This window comes from Nerophis ophidion, linkage group LG04, assembly GCF_033978795.1.
Source record: "Nerophis ophidion isolate RoL-2023_Sa linkage group LG04, RoL_Noph_v1.0, whole genome shotgun sequence".
Taxonomy (NCBI): Eukaryota; Metazoa; Chordata; class Actinopteri; order Syngnathiformes; family Syngnathidae; genus Nerophis; species Nerophis ophidion.
This window is the reverse complement of record NC_084614.1, coordinates 2,295,468-2,314,503: the sequence shown is the minus strand read 5'-3', so window position 1 is coordinate 2,314,503 and position 19,036 is coordinate 2,295,468. Positions and strand designations below refer to the sequence as shown.

The following is a 19,036-nucleotide window of genomic DNA, read 5'->3' as shown; positions in this document are numbered from 1 at the left end:
AACAAAAGTTTTGTAAGAACCCGTCACCTTTTTTCAAACATTATCTCCTCTGAGCGCAATTGTTGTGTCTGCTTCAAACTCGCACAGGAAAGTGATTAAAGCCTTCTGATTAAAAGTTGAGGAAATAGTTTTTCTAACTGCTCCGGTTTTGATTTTATGAGCCTTCAAAGAACTGATGCACCAGTGTGACCCCAGGATGCAGGGAAGGTAGGTAAAGTGCAGGTAAAGATGTTGAATGGGTAAAGGCAGGAAACACAAACTAAAGTCGGTCCTGTACATCGCTGCTTGCAGCTTTAATTTTACTGTTTTTCCCCCTGTAATAATTGAATAAATGTATTAAAATAAAAGTTGCTGCAAAATCTAGTGTCAAACATTCTGCCTAAAAGAATATTTATGTTTTAATACGTGTTTATTATTGTTGTAATTGTTCAAATTGATTAGTATTAAGATAGTATTTGATTCTTTAAATTAAATTTTGTTTATATTTTGAGAGCTCCCAATATTTTATGTCACGGGTGTCTAAAGTTTTTTTTTAATCAAATCAAGTATGGGAGTGACATCTAAAACATATGTCATATATTTCAGGACAAAATGTTGTGTTATAGGTGACAAAGTATATCGTTATAAAATTTCACATTTTTGCTCTTATGTTCTTCCATTTTTTTAATTATTCCCCCAAGTAAGGATAGAATAAAAATATTAAAATTAAAGTGCTTCTATAAAACCTAATGTCAAACATTCTGCCTGTTAGAGAACATTTATGTTCAGTTACAGTTAATAAGTGTTTATTGTTGTAATTATTCAAATTGTTTCCTAAGTAAATATCTTATTAAATGAGCTCAACTTTGTTTATATTTGAGTATATTTTTATTTTGAGAGCTTCTTATATTTTATGTCAGGGGTGTCTAAACTTTTTCCACCCAAGTCAAGTCATCTACAAACATTTAACATATTTCAGGACAAAATGTTGTGTCATAAGTGACTTGGTATATTATAATTATTAGTTTAAAAATTTAGCTTTTTTTTCTCTTTTTTTGTAACTTTTTTACTGTTTTTTTATTTTATTTATTATTTATTTTTTTATATATATTTTTTCCCTACGAATATATATATATGTTTACATTAGTTAGTGGTTTAGGCTGCAAAGGGTAATAAATGCATGTTTTGGAGAAATACATGAAAAACAAAAAGTTTAACAACGCATTATGTAAATGACCATTTTTGTCATGTGACTATTTTTTTTTCAAACGTCTCGCAGTTTGATAACAAACCACGTGACTCGCATGGAGCACATTCTGGATTCAACCACCCCCGGTTATTTAAAAATAAAAAAAATATTCCAAAAGAATAAAGGAAAGCGTGTGGTCGCGTGCCATGACGTCACAGCGCGCGCCAAGAGATCCCCGGCAAGTTACGTGAACGCGTCGTCAGTGACGTCATCGCCTGACCCACTTGGAGGCTCGGCGGCCAACAGACGCGAAGAGGAGGCCTCGGCAACAGCAGCTGGACGTGGTGAGAGAACATAAGAGTGAAATAAGGAAGAGGAGGGCTCGTCAACAGCGGCTGGACGTCGTGAGAGGAACTAAGGTGACGTGCCGACAGAATAGAAACGTCAAATAAGGTGAGTCGCACTATTTGGCAGCACCTTCCGTGACGTCATCATGCCGCTAGCTAGCAAGCGGCTAACTGCTTCTTCTTTACAACAAAGACGCATTTCCGCACTTTCACCCGCGACTTTATCCAATAACATCACACATTTATCACTCTCGAGGCCAGCGCGGGGCGTTACGTCGGCCGAAATGACCGCGAGCTAACCATGCTAACTAGCCGTCGCGCGGCTAACATGACAATAACTAATAAATGACGTCATTTTGCGCGTCTGTGTGACCTCTGACCTGACTGGGAAGTGTGGCATTTGTGTGACTGCGCCACCTGCCAGGAAGAGCAGCAGCTACGTTTCGGTTTCGGTTGTGTGTGGCGCAGAAGGCCGCCATTGATGTATTGATGTGTGTGACAGGGTAACATTGGCGCTAAATCAACACAAATACTTCTTTTTCAACAACAGGAAGAATAACGCAATGTCAATAAATACAGCAGTAAATTAGATATAACTCATACTAAATAGATGTGAACATGCCAAATAAACTGTTGTACAGTACTAGTATAGTATAGCTCCCAGTCTGAGTAACGCTCCCCCTGACCACTTGAGGGCACCACAGATTGTGGATGCTTTTTTTTTTTAGATACATGCATACTAGTTCTAGCACCTAGGCCAGGGGTGCCCATTACGTCGATCGCGAGCTACCAGTCGACCGCGGGGGGTGTGTCAGTCGATCTCCAGCCAGGCTTTTAAAAAAAATAGACCTAAAAATGAGTGATCATCAATCTTCACCAAGACGTCACTTAAATGACATTCACGGTACCGGAGGGTCTTGTGAGATGACGCTGGCTGCTGCAAGATCATTATTATGAAAATATGACCGAGAGGAAGGCGAGAAACACTTTTTATTTCAACAGACTCTCGCGCCGTACCTTCCGTCAAAACTCTAAAGGCCGACTGCACATTTCCTATCTTCACAATAAAAGCCCTGCTTCATGCTGCCTGCGCTAACTAAATACAAAGTCTCGGAAAACTGGCGTGCACAAGTGATCCCTCAGAAAGCTGGCGTGCACATCACTTGTGCACGCCAGCTTTCCAAGACTCTTATTTTGTTAGCGCAGGCAGCATGAAGCAGGGCTTTTATTGTGAAGATAGGAAATGTGCAGTCGGCCTTTAGAGTTTTGACGGAAGGGACGGCGCGAAAGTCTGTTGAAACAAAAAGTGTTTCTCGCCTTCCTCTCTGTCATTTTTTCATAATAATGAACTGGCAGCAGCCAGCGTCATCTCACAAGACCCTCGGGTGCCGTGAATGTCAATCAAGCAAGCTACGGAATTTTCCGCCAATGTTTTTCTTGTAAAGTGTATGGAAGCTGGATGAATTAGATGCCAAAAACCAACCACTTTCATGTGGTATTGAACAGAAAGGACAACTTTTTTTCTCCTCCATTTGAAAATGTGGGCGTTATCATCATTACTGTCTGATTCCAATCAATGCAAGTCATCAGAATCAGGTAATACACCAACTTATATTCTTGTCTTTGTGAAAGAAAGACATCTATATGTGTTACACATGCTTGTATTATCATTAAACACATTTAACTTGTTTACAAAAATGTCTCTTTCATAAATAAATAAATATAAATGATATATATAAATGAGGTAAATCCCCTCGAGTTGGTCAATTGAAAAGTAGCTCGCCTGCAGAAAAAGTGTGAGCACCCCTGTACTAGGCTGTTCTAGTTGTTATTTATATTTATTTTTATTCTCCTTTTAATTTTTTTGTAATACACTGTAGCGCGTTGAGGTTGTTTGCTCAATGTAATGTGCTTTTTACAAATAATCCATCCATCCATCTTCTTCCGCTTATCCGAGGTCGGGTCGCGGGGGCAACAGCCTAAACAGGGAAACCCAGACTTCCCTCTACCCAGCCACTTCGTCCAGCTCTTTCCGAGGGATCCCGAGGCGTTCCCAGGCCAGCCGGGAGACATAGTCTTCCCAACGTGTCCTGGGTCTTCCCCGTGGCCTCCTACCGGTTGGACGTGCCCTAAACACCTCCCTAGGGAGGCGTTCGGGTGGCATCCTGACCAGATGCCCGAACCACCTCATCTGGCTCCTCTCCATGTGAAGGAGCAGCGGCTTTACTTTGAGTTCCTCCCGGATGGCAGAGCTTCTCACCCTATCTCTAAGGGAGAGACCCAAACTCATTTGGGCCGCTTGTACCCGTCATCTTGTCCTTTTCGGTCAAAACCCAAAGCTCATGACCATAGGTGAGGATGGGAACGTAGATGGACCGGTAAATTGAGAGCTTTGCCTTCCGGCTCAGCTCTTTCTTCACCACAACAGATCGGTACAACGTCCGCATTACTGAAGACGCCGCACCGATCCGCCTGTCGATCTCACCATCCACTCTTCCCTCACTCGTGAACAAGACTCCTAGGTACTTGAACTCCTCCACTTGGGGCAGGGTCTCCTCCCCAACCCGGAGATGGCATTATTTTGATGATATTATTTTTACAAATAATATCTGTTATTATTATTGAAAAGTACCGGTTCACCATTGTGACAGAGTCTTGCCGTTGTTGCTCAGGTTCAGTGGACCACCCAGGAAGGACACGCTTTTGAGCAGATTTGACTTCTTTATTTTTCAATAAGCTTTTGTGTCAGGACGGATCGCTTTTCAGCCACTCCTTTCCACTGCTCACTCATGGTCCGCTCTTTCAGCCGCCATCCTCGTCTATGGCTCGCTCTCTGTTCTTCACTCGCTGCTGCCGACTCTCCTCCTTCCTTCCTGATCGTTCCTCCTTCTCCCCTTTTATACTCTGCGAGGAGAAAAGTCAATCGTGAGCCGGTGTGTAAGCCACACACCTGAATTAGAATGTGGCGGCGTCGCTCCCGGCACGCCCTGCCTCTCCGCTCCGCCGCATTCTCCGCCTCCTTGCCGCCATCTTGGGCAGGGCTGCAGCGTGCCCTGTCCCGGCACCGCCTCTCCACAACCATATATATATATATATATATTTTTTTTTTTTTTATGGTGCGTTGTCATCACGTGGTTACATTGCTGGTTTTACCAGCAGAGGAGCATTTTGGGCAGCGCACACACACTGAGTACTTACAGCTGGGCAAATATTTTGACTCGGGGGGGCCACATTGAGGAAAAAAAAGTGTCTGGGGAGGCCAAAGTGTATGTGTGTTTAAATGATATATACACACTTAGCTGTACAATATGTGTGTTTGGCTCCCTTTTTTTTTTCAGGAACACTAATACCAAAAGTCACAATGTCCAATAAAATTCTAAAAAAGTTTTGACGGACCACCGCAAAACAACGGAATGGAATTTTACATGATTTTAACTGAATGGGACACTTAAAATGTACACGAAAGTGAGATTTACAATATTAACTATGAACAGTAAAACACTGAATATCTACAACATATATTTTACTTCTCAGAGCAGCTCCTCCATACACATTTTTTACAATCAAGCAAAACACAGCAATCATTAAAATATGAATGTAATAAACACAACAAAAATGTAACAAACATTAAAATATGAATGTAATAAACACAACAGGGTCACCAACCTTTTTGAAACCAAGAGCTGTTCTTGGGTACTGATTAATACCAAGGGCTACCAGTTTGATACACACTTAAATAAATTGCCAGAAATAGTTAATTAGTGAAGTGAATTATATTTATATAGCGCTTTTCTCTAGTGACTCAAAGCGCTTTACATAGTGAAACCCAATATCTAAGTTACATTTAAAGCAGTGTGGGTGGCACTGGGAGCAGGTGGGTAAAGTGTCTTGCCCAAGGACACAACGGCAGTAACTAGGATGGCACAAGCGGGAATCGAACCTGCAACCCTTAAGTCGCTGACACGGCCACTCTACCAAACGAGCTATGCCGCCCCATAGCTAATTTGCTCAATTTACCTTTAACTGTATGTTAGTGGTACATTTTTTTCTTTCTACAAAAAGTTTTTTGTAGAGAATAAATGATGAAAAAAACACTTAATTGAACGGTTTGAAAGAGGAGAAAACACGTAAAAAAAGATTTTAGTTTATCTTCAATTTCGACTCTTTAAAATTCAAAATTCAACCGAAAAAAATGAGGAGAAAAACTAACTAATTTGAATCAGTTTGAAAAAATTAAAAAGATAATTTATGGAACATCATTAGTAATTTTTCCTGATTGAGATTAATTTTAGAATTTTGATGACATGTTTTAAATAGGTTAAAATCTAATATACACTTTGTTAGAATATGTAACAAATTGGACCAAGCTATATTTCTAACAAAGACACATCATTATTTCTTCTAGATTTCCAGAACAAAAATTTTAAAAGAAATTCAAAAGACTGAAATAAGATTTAAATTTGGTTTTACAGATTTTCTAGATTTGCCAGAATATTTTTTTTTTCATTTTAATCATAAGTTTGAAGAAATATTTCACAAATATTCTTTGTCGAAAAAACAGAAGCTAAAATGAAGAATTAAATTTAAATGTATTTATTATACTTTACTTGAACATTGATTTGAATTGTCAGGAAAGAAGAGGAAGGAATTTAAAAGGTAAAAAGGTATATGTGTTTAAAAATCCTAAAATCATATTTAAGGTTGTATTTTTTCTCTAAAATTGTCTTTCTGAAAGTTATAAGAAGCAAAGTCCAAAAATAAAAGAATTTATTTAAACAAGTGAAAACCAAGTCTTTAAAATATTTTCCTGGATTTTCAAATTTTATTAGAGTTTTGTCTCTCTTAGAATAAAAATGTCGATCAAAGCGAGACCAGCTTGCTAGTAAATAAATTCAATTTAAAAAAAATAGAGGCAGCTCACTGGTAAGTGCTGCTATTTGAGCTATTTTTAGAACAGGCCAGCGGGCGACTCATCTGGTCCTTACGGGCACGGCGTTGGTGACCCCTGACCTACAATATGATACATTAACACTTTAATGCTTTCACATCTGTTTTGACACTCTCGTAACGAGCTGGCTGCTCTGAAAACAAGCCCCGCCCACTCTGCTTGGTCCTGGTCTGATTACCGTAATAAGTCTTATAACACTCCAACAGTGCAGATTTCAACCATTGGAATACTTTCTATAGTTCAAGACTCAGGGTCATTTAAAAACAGATCATATTGGCGGCTACAGTTTTGATGTTAAAAGTCTAAAAAAAAGATGTAGATTGAAAATGTTAATGGGCCGCAGGTGGCCCGCGGGCCCTCTTTTGCCTAGCTCTGCTGTGGACGGAAAAGGGAGAATGGAGACATTTTGGTGTAAAAATTCAAGATAAAGGTAAAGTTATGACACTGAAACACCCTCAGGAAGAGCTGCTTTAACACATGGCTAAGTAGCTAGCGGCTAACGTCCATCCGCAGTGTTTTTCTGTCTTCCCAAACCCATCCGTGACTGCTCAGACCTTCCCACCTTCAAAACACACTTACTCACATCTGCTTTTAACCAGTGATTAGTGTGCTGTGTCTTGTAATTGTCCTGTATTATTATTATTATGTATTTTACTATGTACTTCTTTTATATTTCCTGTATTTTATACTATTACTTTCAACTTTTTTATATTTAAATTTTTTATCCTGTAAAGCGTCTTTGAGTATTCATAAAAGCGCTATACCAAATAAAGTGTATTATTATTAGGGACTGAATGTCTCTTTGGGAGAGAGGACCCTATTGAATTTCTAGCATTTTAGTCTTTCTTTCTTTATTATTATTCCGCAGCTTTGAGCTGTAATTTGACCCCCTTAACATGCTTCAAAACTCACCAAATTTGACACACACATCAATACTGGCGAACATTGCGATTTCATCAAAAAAAACCTAACCCCAAAACTAAAAATTGCGCTCTAGCGCCCCCTAGGAAGAAAACACAGACAAAACTGCTTGTAACTAGCAGTAGGAATGTCGTAGAGACGTGAAACAAAAACCTCTATGTAGGTCTCACTTAGACCTACATTTCATATATTGACAACCCCCAGCAAAAGTCAACAGAAAGATTGCAATTCTCCCTTCGAAACAAAAGTTTTGTAAAAAAAGGGTCACCTTTTTTCAAACATTATTTCCTCTGAGCGCGCTTGTCGTGTCGGCTTCAAACTACCACAGGAGAGAGATTGAACCCTTCTGATTAAAAGTTGATGAAAGAGTTGTAATTACTGCTACGGTTTTGATTTTATCAGCCTTCAAAGAACCGCTGGCTGCCATGCACAGACACAGTAAGGGAGACTTTTTTTTCCCGTACCGTCTGCTGCTGGTGCGCACGCACCAACATTCTTGAGGGAGGGGCTGTGATCGTTTATACCAAGATGGCTGCCAGGTGCCGTAGCTAAGCCGGTATGTTTTAAAGTTGTCGTTTGCCTGCATATCGTAAAAACAACCGTCCAACATTTTACAACTAATTGTAAACTTATAGGTGCCGACCATCAGGGCCGAGAGAGTGTGTCGATCTGTTTGCTAATAGTAGCTACTAGCCATACCCATGTATTTTCAATGGGCGGTTAGCATCGGGTTTTAATCCCGATTCCTCCTATGTTTCTGCTCCGATTGAATTTCTTTGTATGTTGAGTCTTTGTTTTGGGTACTTACAAATGGTGTCTGACTGTTGTGGCGTTTTAAGGCCATCTGCAATTTTTATGCGGCGAGTTGGTAGGTCTATCTGTTTGCTAATAGTAGCTACTAGCCGTACCCATGTATTTTCAATGGGCGGTTAGCATCGGGTTTTAATCCCGATTCCTCCTATGTTTCTGCTCCAAATGAATTTATTTGTATGTTGAGTCTTTATTTAGGGTATTTACAAATGGTGCCTGACTGTTGTGGCGTTTTAAGGCCATCTGCAATTTTTATGCGGCGAGTTGGTAGGTCTATCTGTTTGCTAATAGTAGCTACTAGCCGTACCCATGTATTTTCAATGGGCGGTTAGCATCGGGTTTTAATCCCGATTCCTCCTATGTTTCTGCTCCAAATGAATTTATTTGTATGTTGAGTCTTTATTTAGGGTATTTACAAATGGTGCCTGACTGTTGTGGCTTTTTAAGGCCATCTGCACTTTTTATGCGCCGAGTTGGTAGGTCTGTCTGTTTGCTACTAGTAGCTACTAGCCGTACCCATGTATTTTCATCCTAACTTATATCTGTCAGTGGACATGTTATGGAAGATAAAAACTACAACATTTATAATAAAAAGTAGTGTATAGTTCTAACTTATATCTTTCAGTAGACACGTTATGGAAGGTAAAAACTACAATACAATACAAGGTAGTGTGTTGTTCTAACTTATATCTGGGAAGCCCAGACTTCCCTCTCCTCAGCCACTTCCATATATACTCGGTCCCGTCCATCGCTGCTTGCAGCTTTAATTTTAGTTGTGTTTAAATGTTTATTCTAATTGGTAAAGGTTTGAGAATGTTTTTGATGAATGCAAATGAGTTGATCAGATTGTTTGACTTGTGGTTGATGTGACAACTCACCTGCGTCTGTTCCAGCCTCAACATATCAAGTTATGATCCAAATTGATTTGAATTTAATGTGGAAAAAAATAAGATGTAAAACTTTGTGTGCGGAACTTTCTGACTTTTGCCACGAGAAGACATTTAGAAAATGTTGACACGCACTTCCAGTCAGCAGATGATATTTGATTGTAAAACTGTTTGTGGACTTGGGACTGGAAGGAGATCTTGTGTCATGGGTGTCAGTTTCTTATACCTCGCTTTTTGCTTGCTCACTCTTGTGTAAGTCACTTGTGATGCCGCGCACCACTAATTCAGCTGCCCGGTCACAAGGACCTTCATGTTTGTGTAACCCTTGTAGTAAGTCACTTGTGATGCCGCGCACCACTAATTCAGCTGCCCGGTCACATGGACCTTCATGTTTGTGTAACCCTTGTAGTAAGTCACTTGTGATGCCGCGCACCACTAATTCAGCTGCCCGGTCACAAGGACCTTCATGTTTGTGTAACCCTTGTAGTTGAGAGACGAGGAAGATACTTTTGTTTAGCCCAAGTATCCAAATCCCTGATTTTTAGGTATAATCATACAAATTAGCTAAAAAGCTAGCATAAAACGCAAATGTTAGCTAAGTAATATAAAAGACGTTAGCGTACTTTCAACATGGCGCCAAGCATCAAAATCCATTATTTTTACATGTAACGTATGCATTTAGCTAAAAGGCTAACATAAGGCGTTAGCATGCTAACGTGAACATGATGATGTCAGACAAGTTAGTGTACTTCTAAGATAGTGTTAAGTAGGAAAATACACCATTTTTTAAATGTAAACATACAACATTTTCTAAAAAGCTAGCATAAAATGTTAGCATGGTAATATGAAAGACGTTAGCATACTATCAAGATGGTTTCAATCGTAAAAATCTATAATTTTTAGGTTTAACGTACAAATTTAGCTAAAAGAATAGCATAAAACATTAGAATGATAACCGCCCGAATGCAGCTGAGTTCCAGCACCCCCCGTGACACCGACAGGGACAAGCGGTAGAAAATGGATGGATGGATGGATGGATGTTAACATCATGATGTAGTACAAGTTAGTGTTAAGTAATAAAATGCACTATTTGTAGATGTAACCATACAAAATTAGCTGAATTGCTAGCATAAAACATTTGCATGCAAATATAAGATACGTTAGCATACTTCCAAGATTGTGCCAATTGCACAAAACCATTGATTTTTAAAATTTAAATAAACACATAACCTTGAGGGACACCCTTTTTCACTTGCAGTACGTTCGAGGAGGAACATTCTATCTGAACAGCCTGAGTTCTACTTGTGAGGTCATTTGCAAACCATCCAACTGCTTGCTGAGAAAAACCAATAGCTGAAAGACGTTTGATTAAAGTCCTACTGAAAGCCACTACTAGCCACCACACAGTCTGATAGTTTATATATCAATCATGAAATATTAACATTGCAACACATGCCAATACGGCCGGTTTACTTTAATAAATTACAATTTTAAATTTCCCAGGAGTTTCGTCTTGAAAACGTTGTGTAATGATGACGTGTATGCAAGACCTCACGGGTTTTTAGGAAGTATGAGCGCTGCACACACACACAGCTAAAAGTGGTCTGCTTTAACGGCATAATTACACAGGATTTTGGAGAACTGGGTTGTTGAATATTTTGCAATTTGTTCAATTAATATTGGAGAAGTCAAAGTAGCAAGATGGAGTTGGGAAGCTTTAGCCTTTAGCCACACAAACACACGGGGATTCCTCGTTTAAAATTCCTGGAGGTGAAACTTTACTATGGATCACAGCCAACATGGATCCCGACTAAATGTCAACCAGCAGGTTTCGGTGAGAAAATTGTGGTTAAAAAGTCAGTTCTTATCGGAGAAAAGCTGAGCTTGTGTCGTCCATAAAGCTGCCGTCGACTCCCCTGAGACACTGGTGCCAACACACCTGTGGACACACACCTCTGACTATCAGGTACTATTTAACTCACTAAAACACTAGCAACACAATAGAAAGATAAGGGATTTCCCAAAATTATCCTACTAAATGTGTTTAAAAACATCGGAATCCGTCCAATGCAATCGCGTTTTATTTATTTTTTTCTATCAATATCCTCAAACACGAATCTTTCATCCTCGCTCAAATTAATGGGGAAATTGTCGTTTTCTCGGTCCGAATAGCACTTTTTGTTGGAGGCTCCCATTATAAACAATGTGAATATGTGAGGAGCCACCAAACATGTGACATCATCGTCTGCGACTTCCATCAAACATATGACGTCATCGTCTGTGACTTCTATCAAACATGTGACATCATCGTCTGCGACTTCCGGTAGAGGCAGGGCTTTTGTCTTAGCACTGAAATTTGTTAGCATGCTAATAAAAGATGTTAGCATGCTAATAAAAAATGTTAGCATGCTAATAAAAAATGTTAGCATGCTATTCAAAGATGTTAGCACGCTAATAGAAGATGTTAGCACGCTAATAGAAGATGTTAGCATGCTATTCAAAGATGTTAGCATGCTAATAAAAATGTTAGCATGCTATTCAAAGATGTTAGCACGCTAATAAAAGATGTTAGCATGCTATTCAAAGATGTTAGCACGCTAATAAAAAATGTTAGCATAGTTTCATGATGGCACCAAGTATCCAGGGAGACTGAAGTCCTGGTCTCTAACGGCGGGCTCCGGTGCAAACAGGGCCATGGCCAAAAGGCGGAGCTGAGGCAGGTCTAAAAGTAGCCAGCAGGGCCAGTCTAAGTTTAGGACCCGGGCATGGGCAGAAAAGAGGTGAAAGCTGCACCCATTGAAGTGTGGCGGTGGTGTGTGTGGCCCTCCTAGGTGTGAAGCATGTCCCAGGACAAGAGCGGCTACCCCGGCATGGGGGAGACACATCCCATCCACAGCAACGTGTACGGACCCCCGCAGCCGGGCTTCGGCATGCCCCCGCCCAACTACAGCCAGGGCCCCGGAGGACCGTACCCACCGGCAGCCGGCTACGGGCAGCCGGGATTCCCCCAGGCGGGCTTTGGCCCCCCCGGCCCTTATCCTCAGATGCCTTACCCCCAGATGCCCTACCCGCAGGGGCCCTACCCGCAGGGGCCCTACCAAGGACCCGGTCAGCCAGGCTTTCCCGGAGACCCCTCTGGTGAGCAGCAAGCTGGACGAGGCCTCCGTTGCACTCTCTAAACACTCCTGTTGTCCCCAGCACCCGGGGGAAGCCCCGGTTACCACGGCGACGTGCCTCCAACCTACTACGACAACGAGGACTTCACCAACTCCGGCTTCGAGGACAAGAGCATCCGACAGGCCTTCATCCGCAAAGTCAGTCAGGCAAGGCGCCGGGACGCAAGGGCAGCTCCTCCTCACCTTCTTGTCGCCCAGCAGGTGTTCCTGGTCCTGACCGTGCAGCTGCTGGTCACCTTCTCCTTCGTGGCCGTCTTCACCTTCGTGCACGAGGCCAAGGTCTTCGTGCGCATGAACCCCTGGACCTACTACATCTCCTACGTGATCTTCCTGGTGTCGCTCATCGTGCTCAGCTGCTGCGGGGACTTCCGCCGCAAGCACCCCTGGAACCTGGTGGCGCTGGTACGACCAAAAACCCGGGTCAGCCCGCCGTGACGGTCCAGCCGGACTCAGACTCTTGTCTTCTGCTCTTCCACAGGCCATCCTGACCCTGAGCCTGTCCTACATGGTGGGCATGATCGCCAGCTTCTACGACACGGACACCGTCATCATGGCCGTGGGCATCACCGCCGTGGTCTGCTTCACCGTGGTCCTCTTCTCGCTCCAGGTCTGACCCAGCTCTTCACTACAGTTTTTGTGTGGGATTGAATAACTCGCTTGTTGGCTTTTCCGAGGTGAGTGGATGTTGGAATGCTTCCAGAGATGTGACATATAGAGAAGTGTTTATACTGACTGTTCAGTTTCAATGGCCTGAAAAATCTGGTAATTCCTGGTAATCCGGAAATATTCAGAACCGGGAAACATGTCCAGGGTGAGTGGAGTGTGTGGATGTTGCAACACTTCAAAGCGAAATGTGGGATGGACAAAACTGGGAATTTCTGGAATTTTTGGAACTTGGTATTTGGATTGTCCAGGATGGAATGATAAGAAATATGTGATTTTTTTTTTTGGGGTGTAGAATATTAAATGTGTGAATGTTAGGACATTCTAATAATAATAATAATTGTAATTTTTTGGTGTAGAATATTAAATGTGTGAATGTTTGGACATTCTAATAATAATTGTAATTTTTTGGTGTAAAATATTAAATGTGTAAATGTTTGGACATTCTAATAATTAATAACAATAAAACATTGTTGGTGTCAATGTGTGAATGTGTGGACATTCACACATTTAATAATAATTATAAATTTATTTTTTGGGTGTAGAATGTTAATAAATATGTGAAATTGGACATTCAGACATTAAATAATAATAATAAATTGATTATTTTTTGGGTGTAGAATGTTATACATGTGAATACTTGGACATTCACATGTATAATAATAATAAATGTATAATTTTTTTGAGATAGAATGTTATACAAGTGAATGCTTGGACATTCACATATATAACAAGAATAGTAATGGAAAAAAAATATTATTTTTTGCGTGTAGAATGTCCAATGTGTGAATGCTTGGACCTTCACATATATGATGATAATTATAAATTGATATGTTTTTTAGGTAGAATGTTATTTAAGTGAATGTTTGGACATTCACATACATAATAATAAATTGATGATTTTTTTTTTAGGTCGAATGTTATATAAGTGAATGCTTGGACATTCACATATATAATAAGAATAGTAATAGAAAAAATATATAATTTCTTTGGTGTAGAATGTCCAATGTGTGAATGTTTGGATATTCACATATTTAATGATAATAAATTGATAATTTTTGGTATAGGATGTTATAGATGTGAATGCTTGGACATTCACATATATAATAATAATAATGAATATATTATGTTTTTGGTGTAGAATGTTATATATGTGAATGTTTGGACATTCACATATATAATAATCATTAATAATTATAATAATAAATGGATGATTTTTTGTGTATAATCTTAAATGTGTGAATGCTTGGACATCCACATGTTTAATAATAAATTGATATTTTTTTAGGTAGAATGTTATATAAGTGAATGTTTGGACATTCACTTATATAATAAAAATAATAATAATAAAGTGACGATTTTTTTTTAGGTCGAATGTTATATAAGTGAATGCTTGGACATTCACATATATAATAATAATAATAATAAAGTGATGATTTTTTTTAGGTAGAATGTTATATAAGTGAATGTTTGGACATTCACATATATAATAATAATAATAAAGTGATGATTTTTTTTAGGTCGAATGTTATATAAGTGAATGTTTGGACATTCACATATATAATAATAATAATAAAGTGATGATTTTTTTTTTAGGTCGAATGTTATATAAGTGAATGCTTGGACATTCAAATATATAATAAGAATAGTAATAGAAAAAAATATATTTTTTTTTTGGTGTAGAATGTCCAATGTGTGAATGTTTGGATATTCACATATTTAATGATAATAATTGATAATTTTTTGGTATAGGATGTTATATATGTGAATGCTTGGAAATTCACATATATAATGATAATAATAAGGATAATACATTGATTTTTTTGGGGTACAATATTATATATGTGAATGCTTGGACATTCGCATATATAATAATCATTAATAATTATAATAATAAATAGATGATTTTTGGTTTATAATCTTTAATGTGTGAATGCTTGGACATTCACACATTTAATAATGATATATTTATATCATTTTTTTTGGTGTAGAATGTTAAACGTGTGAATGCTTGGACCTTTACACATTTAATAATAATAATAATAAGAAGAAATAGATGATTTTTGGTGTAGAATGTTAAATGTGTGAATGCTTGGACATTTACACATTTGATAATAATAATAATAAATAGATGATTTTTGGTGTAGAATGTTAAATGTGTGGATATTGACAAAATGATTGTAATGTAGCAGTTTTGTAAAAAAAAAACTATTTGTGTCCCCCTTGGCATGGCACTGCCAACCCCCCAGGGGGCCGTCTAGAGGAGGAGTGCCATGTCTTCCTGGGCCAAATATGACATCACTTCCTGTCACCTGGTTGAGACATGTCCTCAGTGGTCCTTGCTGTCCACAGAGCAAACATGACGTGACTTCCTGTCACCTGGTGGAGACATGTCCTCAGTGGTGACGTTGGTCCTTGTTGTCCACAGAGCAAATATGACTTCACTTCCTGTCAAGGCGTGCTGTTCGTGTGCCTGATCGTGCTCCTGCTCTTCGGCATCCTGTGCATGTTCATCCACGACAGGATCCTGCACCTCGTCTACGCCTCCCTGGGAGCGCTGCTGTTCACCTGCGTGAGTTGCTCAAACACGCCTAACATCCGCTGTCGGCCTTCTCACTCTCACTGGCGCCGACCTCGTCTTCCTGTCCTGTCTGCAGTTCCTGGCCGTGGACACTCAGCTGCTGCTGGGCAACAAGAAGTTGTCCCTCAGCCCCGAGGAGTACGTCTTCGCTGCCCTCAACCTCTACACGGACATCATCAACATCTTCCTCTACATCCTGGCCATCGTGGGCCGCTCCCGCGACTGATGCACGCCATCATGTGACCTCACGCTCATTCTTCTTTCATCTTCCCTCTCACTTTAAATCCTCCACTAACACGGAACACTTTGGCGTGAAGCCTAACTTTGTCCCGCGCTTGTTTTGGCTGGCCAGGTAGACGCTTATACTGACAAATTGGCTTGCGGATAGAAGCTCTGATTGTTCCCCGCAACACGCTTTTACTCAAGCCCTTATTTTATTCCCTTAAAACTAATATTTTCTGCAAGTACAAAACGGATGCTGGAGTATAAAAGCAATTTTCGTCAATTAAAACACATTTCTTCAATTTAAAAAAATGATTCACAAGTATAAAAAGTATTTTCTGCAAGTAAAAAAAAAAATGATGCGCTGGTATACTCTTTTTTTCTTCAATTAAAATGATTCACACGTATAAAAACAATTTCTTGCAAGTAAAAAGTATTTTCTTCAATTGAAAAATGATTTTCAAGTATAAAAACAATTTTCTCTACAAAAAAAAAAAGGATTTACATGTAAAAAAAAAAGGTCTCTGCAAGAAAAAAAAACAGTTCACAGATATAAATAACAATTTTTGCAAGTAAGAAAAACTGCAGATATAAAAACACTTTTCTCCAATTCAAAAAAGAATTCGCAAGTATAAAAACTGTTTTCTCTAAGTAAAAAAAAAAGTTTGGCGAGTGTAAAAAATGTTTGTTTTTTCTTCAATTTAAAAATTGTTCACAAGTATGAAAACAATTCATTGCAAGTAAAAACAACTTTGCAAGTAGAAAAGAAAATGTTTTTCAATAAAAAAAATGATTTTCAAGTATAAAAACAATTTTCTCCAAGTAAAAAATGATTGGCAGGTATAAAAAAAAAAGGTTTCTGCAAATAAAAAAATGATTTGCATGTATAAAAAATGTTTCTGCAAGTTAAAAAAAAACAGTTCGCAGGTATAAAAAACATTTTCTGAAAGTAACAAAAGCTTTGCAGGTATAAAAATTATTTTCTCCAATTCAAAAAATAATTTGCGAGTATAAAAATGTTTTGTTTTTTCTTCCATTTAAAAATTGTTCACGAGTGTAAAAACAACTTTGCAAGTATAAAAACTATTTTCTCCAAGAAAGAAATGTATTGACAAGTATAAAAAAAGTTCTGCAAATAAAAAAAAGATTTGCAAGTATAAAAACAATTTTGTCCAATTAAAAAAAAAAAACTGTTGGCAAGTATAAAAATTTTTTCCGAAAGTATTAAAAAAATCGTCCAAAAGTCAAAAAACTATTTTCTGCAAGTGAAAAAACCTCGCAAGTATAAAAATTAATGTCCAAAGGTGAAAGAAAACAATTCGCAAATATAAAAACTGTTTTCTATTATTAAAAAAATGATTGGCAAGTATGAAAAATGTTTGTTTTTTTCTTCAATTTAAAAATTGTTCACGAGTATAAAAACAATTCATTGCAAGTAAAAACAACTTTGCAAGTATAAAAACTATTTTCTCCAAGTAAAAAAATGATTGGCAAGTATAAAAAAAAGGTTTCTGCAAATAAAAAAATGGTTTTGCAATTATAAAAACAATTGTCCAAAAATTTAATAACAAAAAAAATAATTTGGGCCCTGCGATGAGGTGGTGACTTGTCCAGGGTGTACCCCGCCTTCCGCCCGATTGTAGCTGAGATAGGCGCCAGCGCCCCCCACGACCCTAAAGGGAATAAGCGGTAGAAAATGGATGGAAAAAACAATTTGCAAGTATAAAAACACTTTTTGGCAAGTATAAATAAAATGTTCTGCAAATAAAAAAAAAGACTTGCAAGTATAAAAACAATTGTCCGAAAGTCAAATAAACCCCAGTTCGCAAGTATAAAAATAATTTTGTCAAATTAAAAAAACTATTGGCAAGTATAAAAAAAAATATCCGAAAGTCTTAAAACAATTGTCCTAAAGTAAAAAAAAAAAAACAGTTTTCAAGTATAAAACCTATTTTCTGCAAGTAAAACACAATTCGCAAGTATATAAACTATTGTCCAAAAGTAAAAGAAAACAGTTGGCAAGTATAAAAACAAATATTTGCAAGTATCAAAAGTATTTTCTGCAAGTTGAAACTTTGGTCAGCTCTGTGCCACGCTCACACTTGCACCTGTAATTACACTCCACAACCAGGGGTGGTGCTGCTGAGTCACAGCTACTGTTTCTTCCCGCTGACCACAACACAATACGCAGCCAATCATGAATCTCAAACAAGGAGGGGATAGTGTTAACTTACAGGTTGAGCTTGTTTACTTTCTCCTGCTTCTTTGCAGCGCCCCCTGTGGTTGCAGAGTGTAATTACAGGGGCTTTGAGCACGCAAGGTGGAATATTTCTGCCAAAAGTTTGAACTTGAAAAAAATACTTTTTTTTACTTGCAGAAAATTGTCGTTTTTTTTTGTTATTTAATTAGTGAAAACGTACTTACTTGCGAATGGTTGGGCGCGAGTAAAACACTGTGAACTTTTCACTCCATGCATCTGTCCCTCGCCAGCCTACTAACTGCATGGTAACCATGGAAACGGCACTGATGATGAGTCTCCCCAGCCGTCAAGTGAGGAATAAGTTGTAAATATTAGGTGTACCACTATATTCTAAATGGAATGGCCGTGTTGACATGTAGGACTTACCAGGCTTCATTCCCTTTTTTTTGTTTTCTTGCTTGGTCCTTGGCGTGAAGTGAACGCTTCTGTACTGTGTTTCCTTCCTTCGCCTTTCAATGAGGTGTTATTGAAGTTTTAATGAAGTAGCCGGACGCTGGAATCACATGCTGTGAAGAAGTGGCATGCTAACTTATTTATTTATCCATCCGTCTAACAGTTGCTGTAGCATCGTTTGAACAAGCAGAACAAACCTTGTGGTTTGTCCTGGTTTCATTGGAGTCTGAGGCTGCTGTGGTCATGTCACTTTGTTGGGGCCAGCAAAGTGTGTACAGAGGAGTGTGACGTGCTTTGCTGTTCATAGACCAGCTACTTTTGGACTGTGTGAGTCTGTTTGGCTTTGTACATATTCCTCTAGAGTGGAAATGCATTCCTCACTGCACTTGGCTTCACAGATAAAAACTTACCATGTGGAAAAAGTGTCCTAATTTATTGCTGGGAAGTCACAAAAAGAGTTGATACAAATTTATATTGAGCTCCACCTACGTCATCAATCTGCCATTACTAGCGACTTCATTTTATTTTTTTGTCGAGGAGTTTTTATTAAATCTTTTATTTTTATAAACCTTAATTTATAATATTCAACATGACTTTCAGCCCCAGAAATTAGGGTTAGGTCGCTGAGGTAGTTAAAAAGCTCCTCGGTGGCAAGATGAG

At 38.6% G+C, this 19,036-nt stretch overlaps 1 protein-coding gene across 1 annotated transcript; it reads left to right on the top strand.

Moving 5' to 3' along the window:
- Positions 1-1,358: 1,358 nt before the first annotated feature.
- Positions 1,359-18,798, top strand: grinaa (glutamate receptor, ionotropic, N-methyl D-aspartate-associated protein 1a (glutamate binding)). The gene is made up of 7 exons (XM_061896707.1): positions 1,359-1,621; positions 11,913-12,219; positions 12,280-12,395; positions 12,459-12,659; positions 12,736-12,864; positions 15,349-15,492; positions 15,578-18,798. Exons 2-7 carry the CDS (start codon positions 11,922-11,924, stop codon positions 15,725-15,727), a joined length of 1,038 nt encoding a protein of 345 aa, XP_061752691.1. The 5' UTR covers positions 1,359-1,621; positions 11,913-11,921; the 3' UTR covers positions 15,728-18,798.
- The last annotated feature ends 238 nt before the right edge of the window (positions 18,799-19,036 follow it).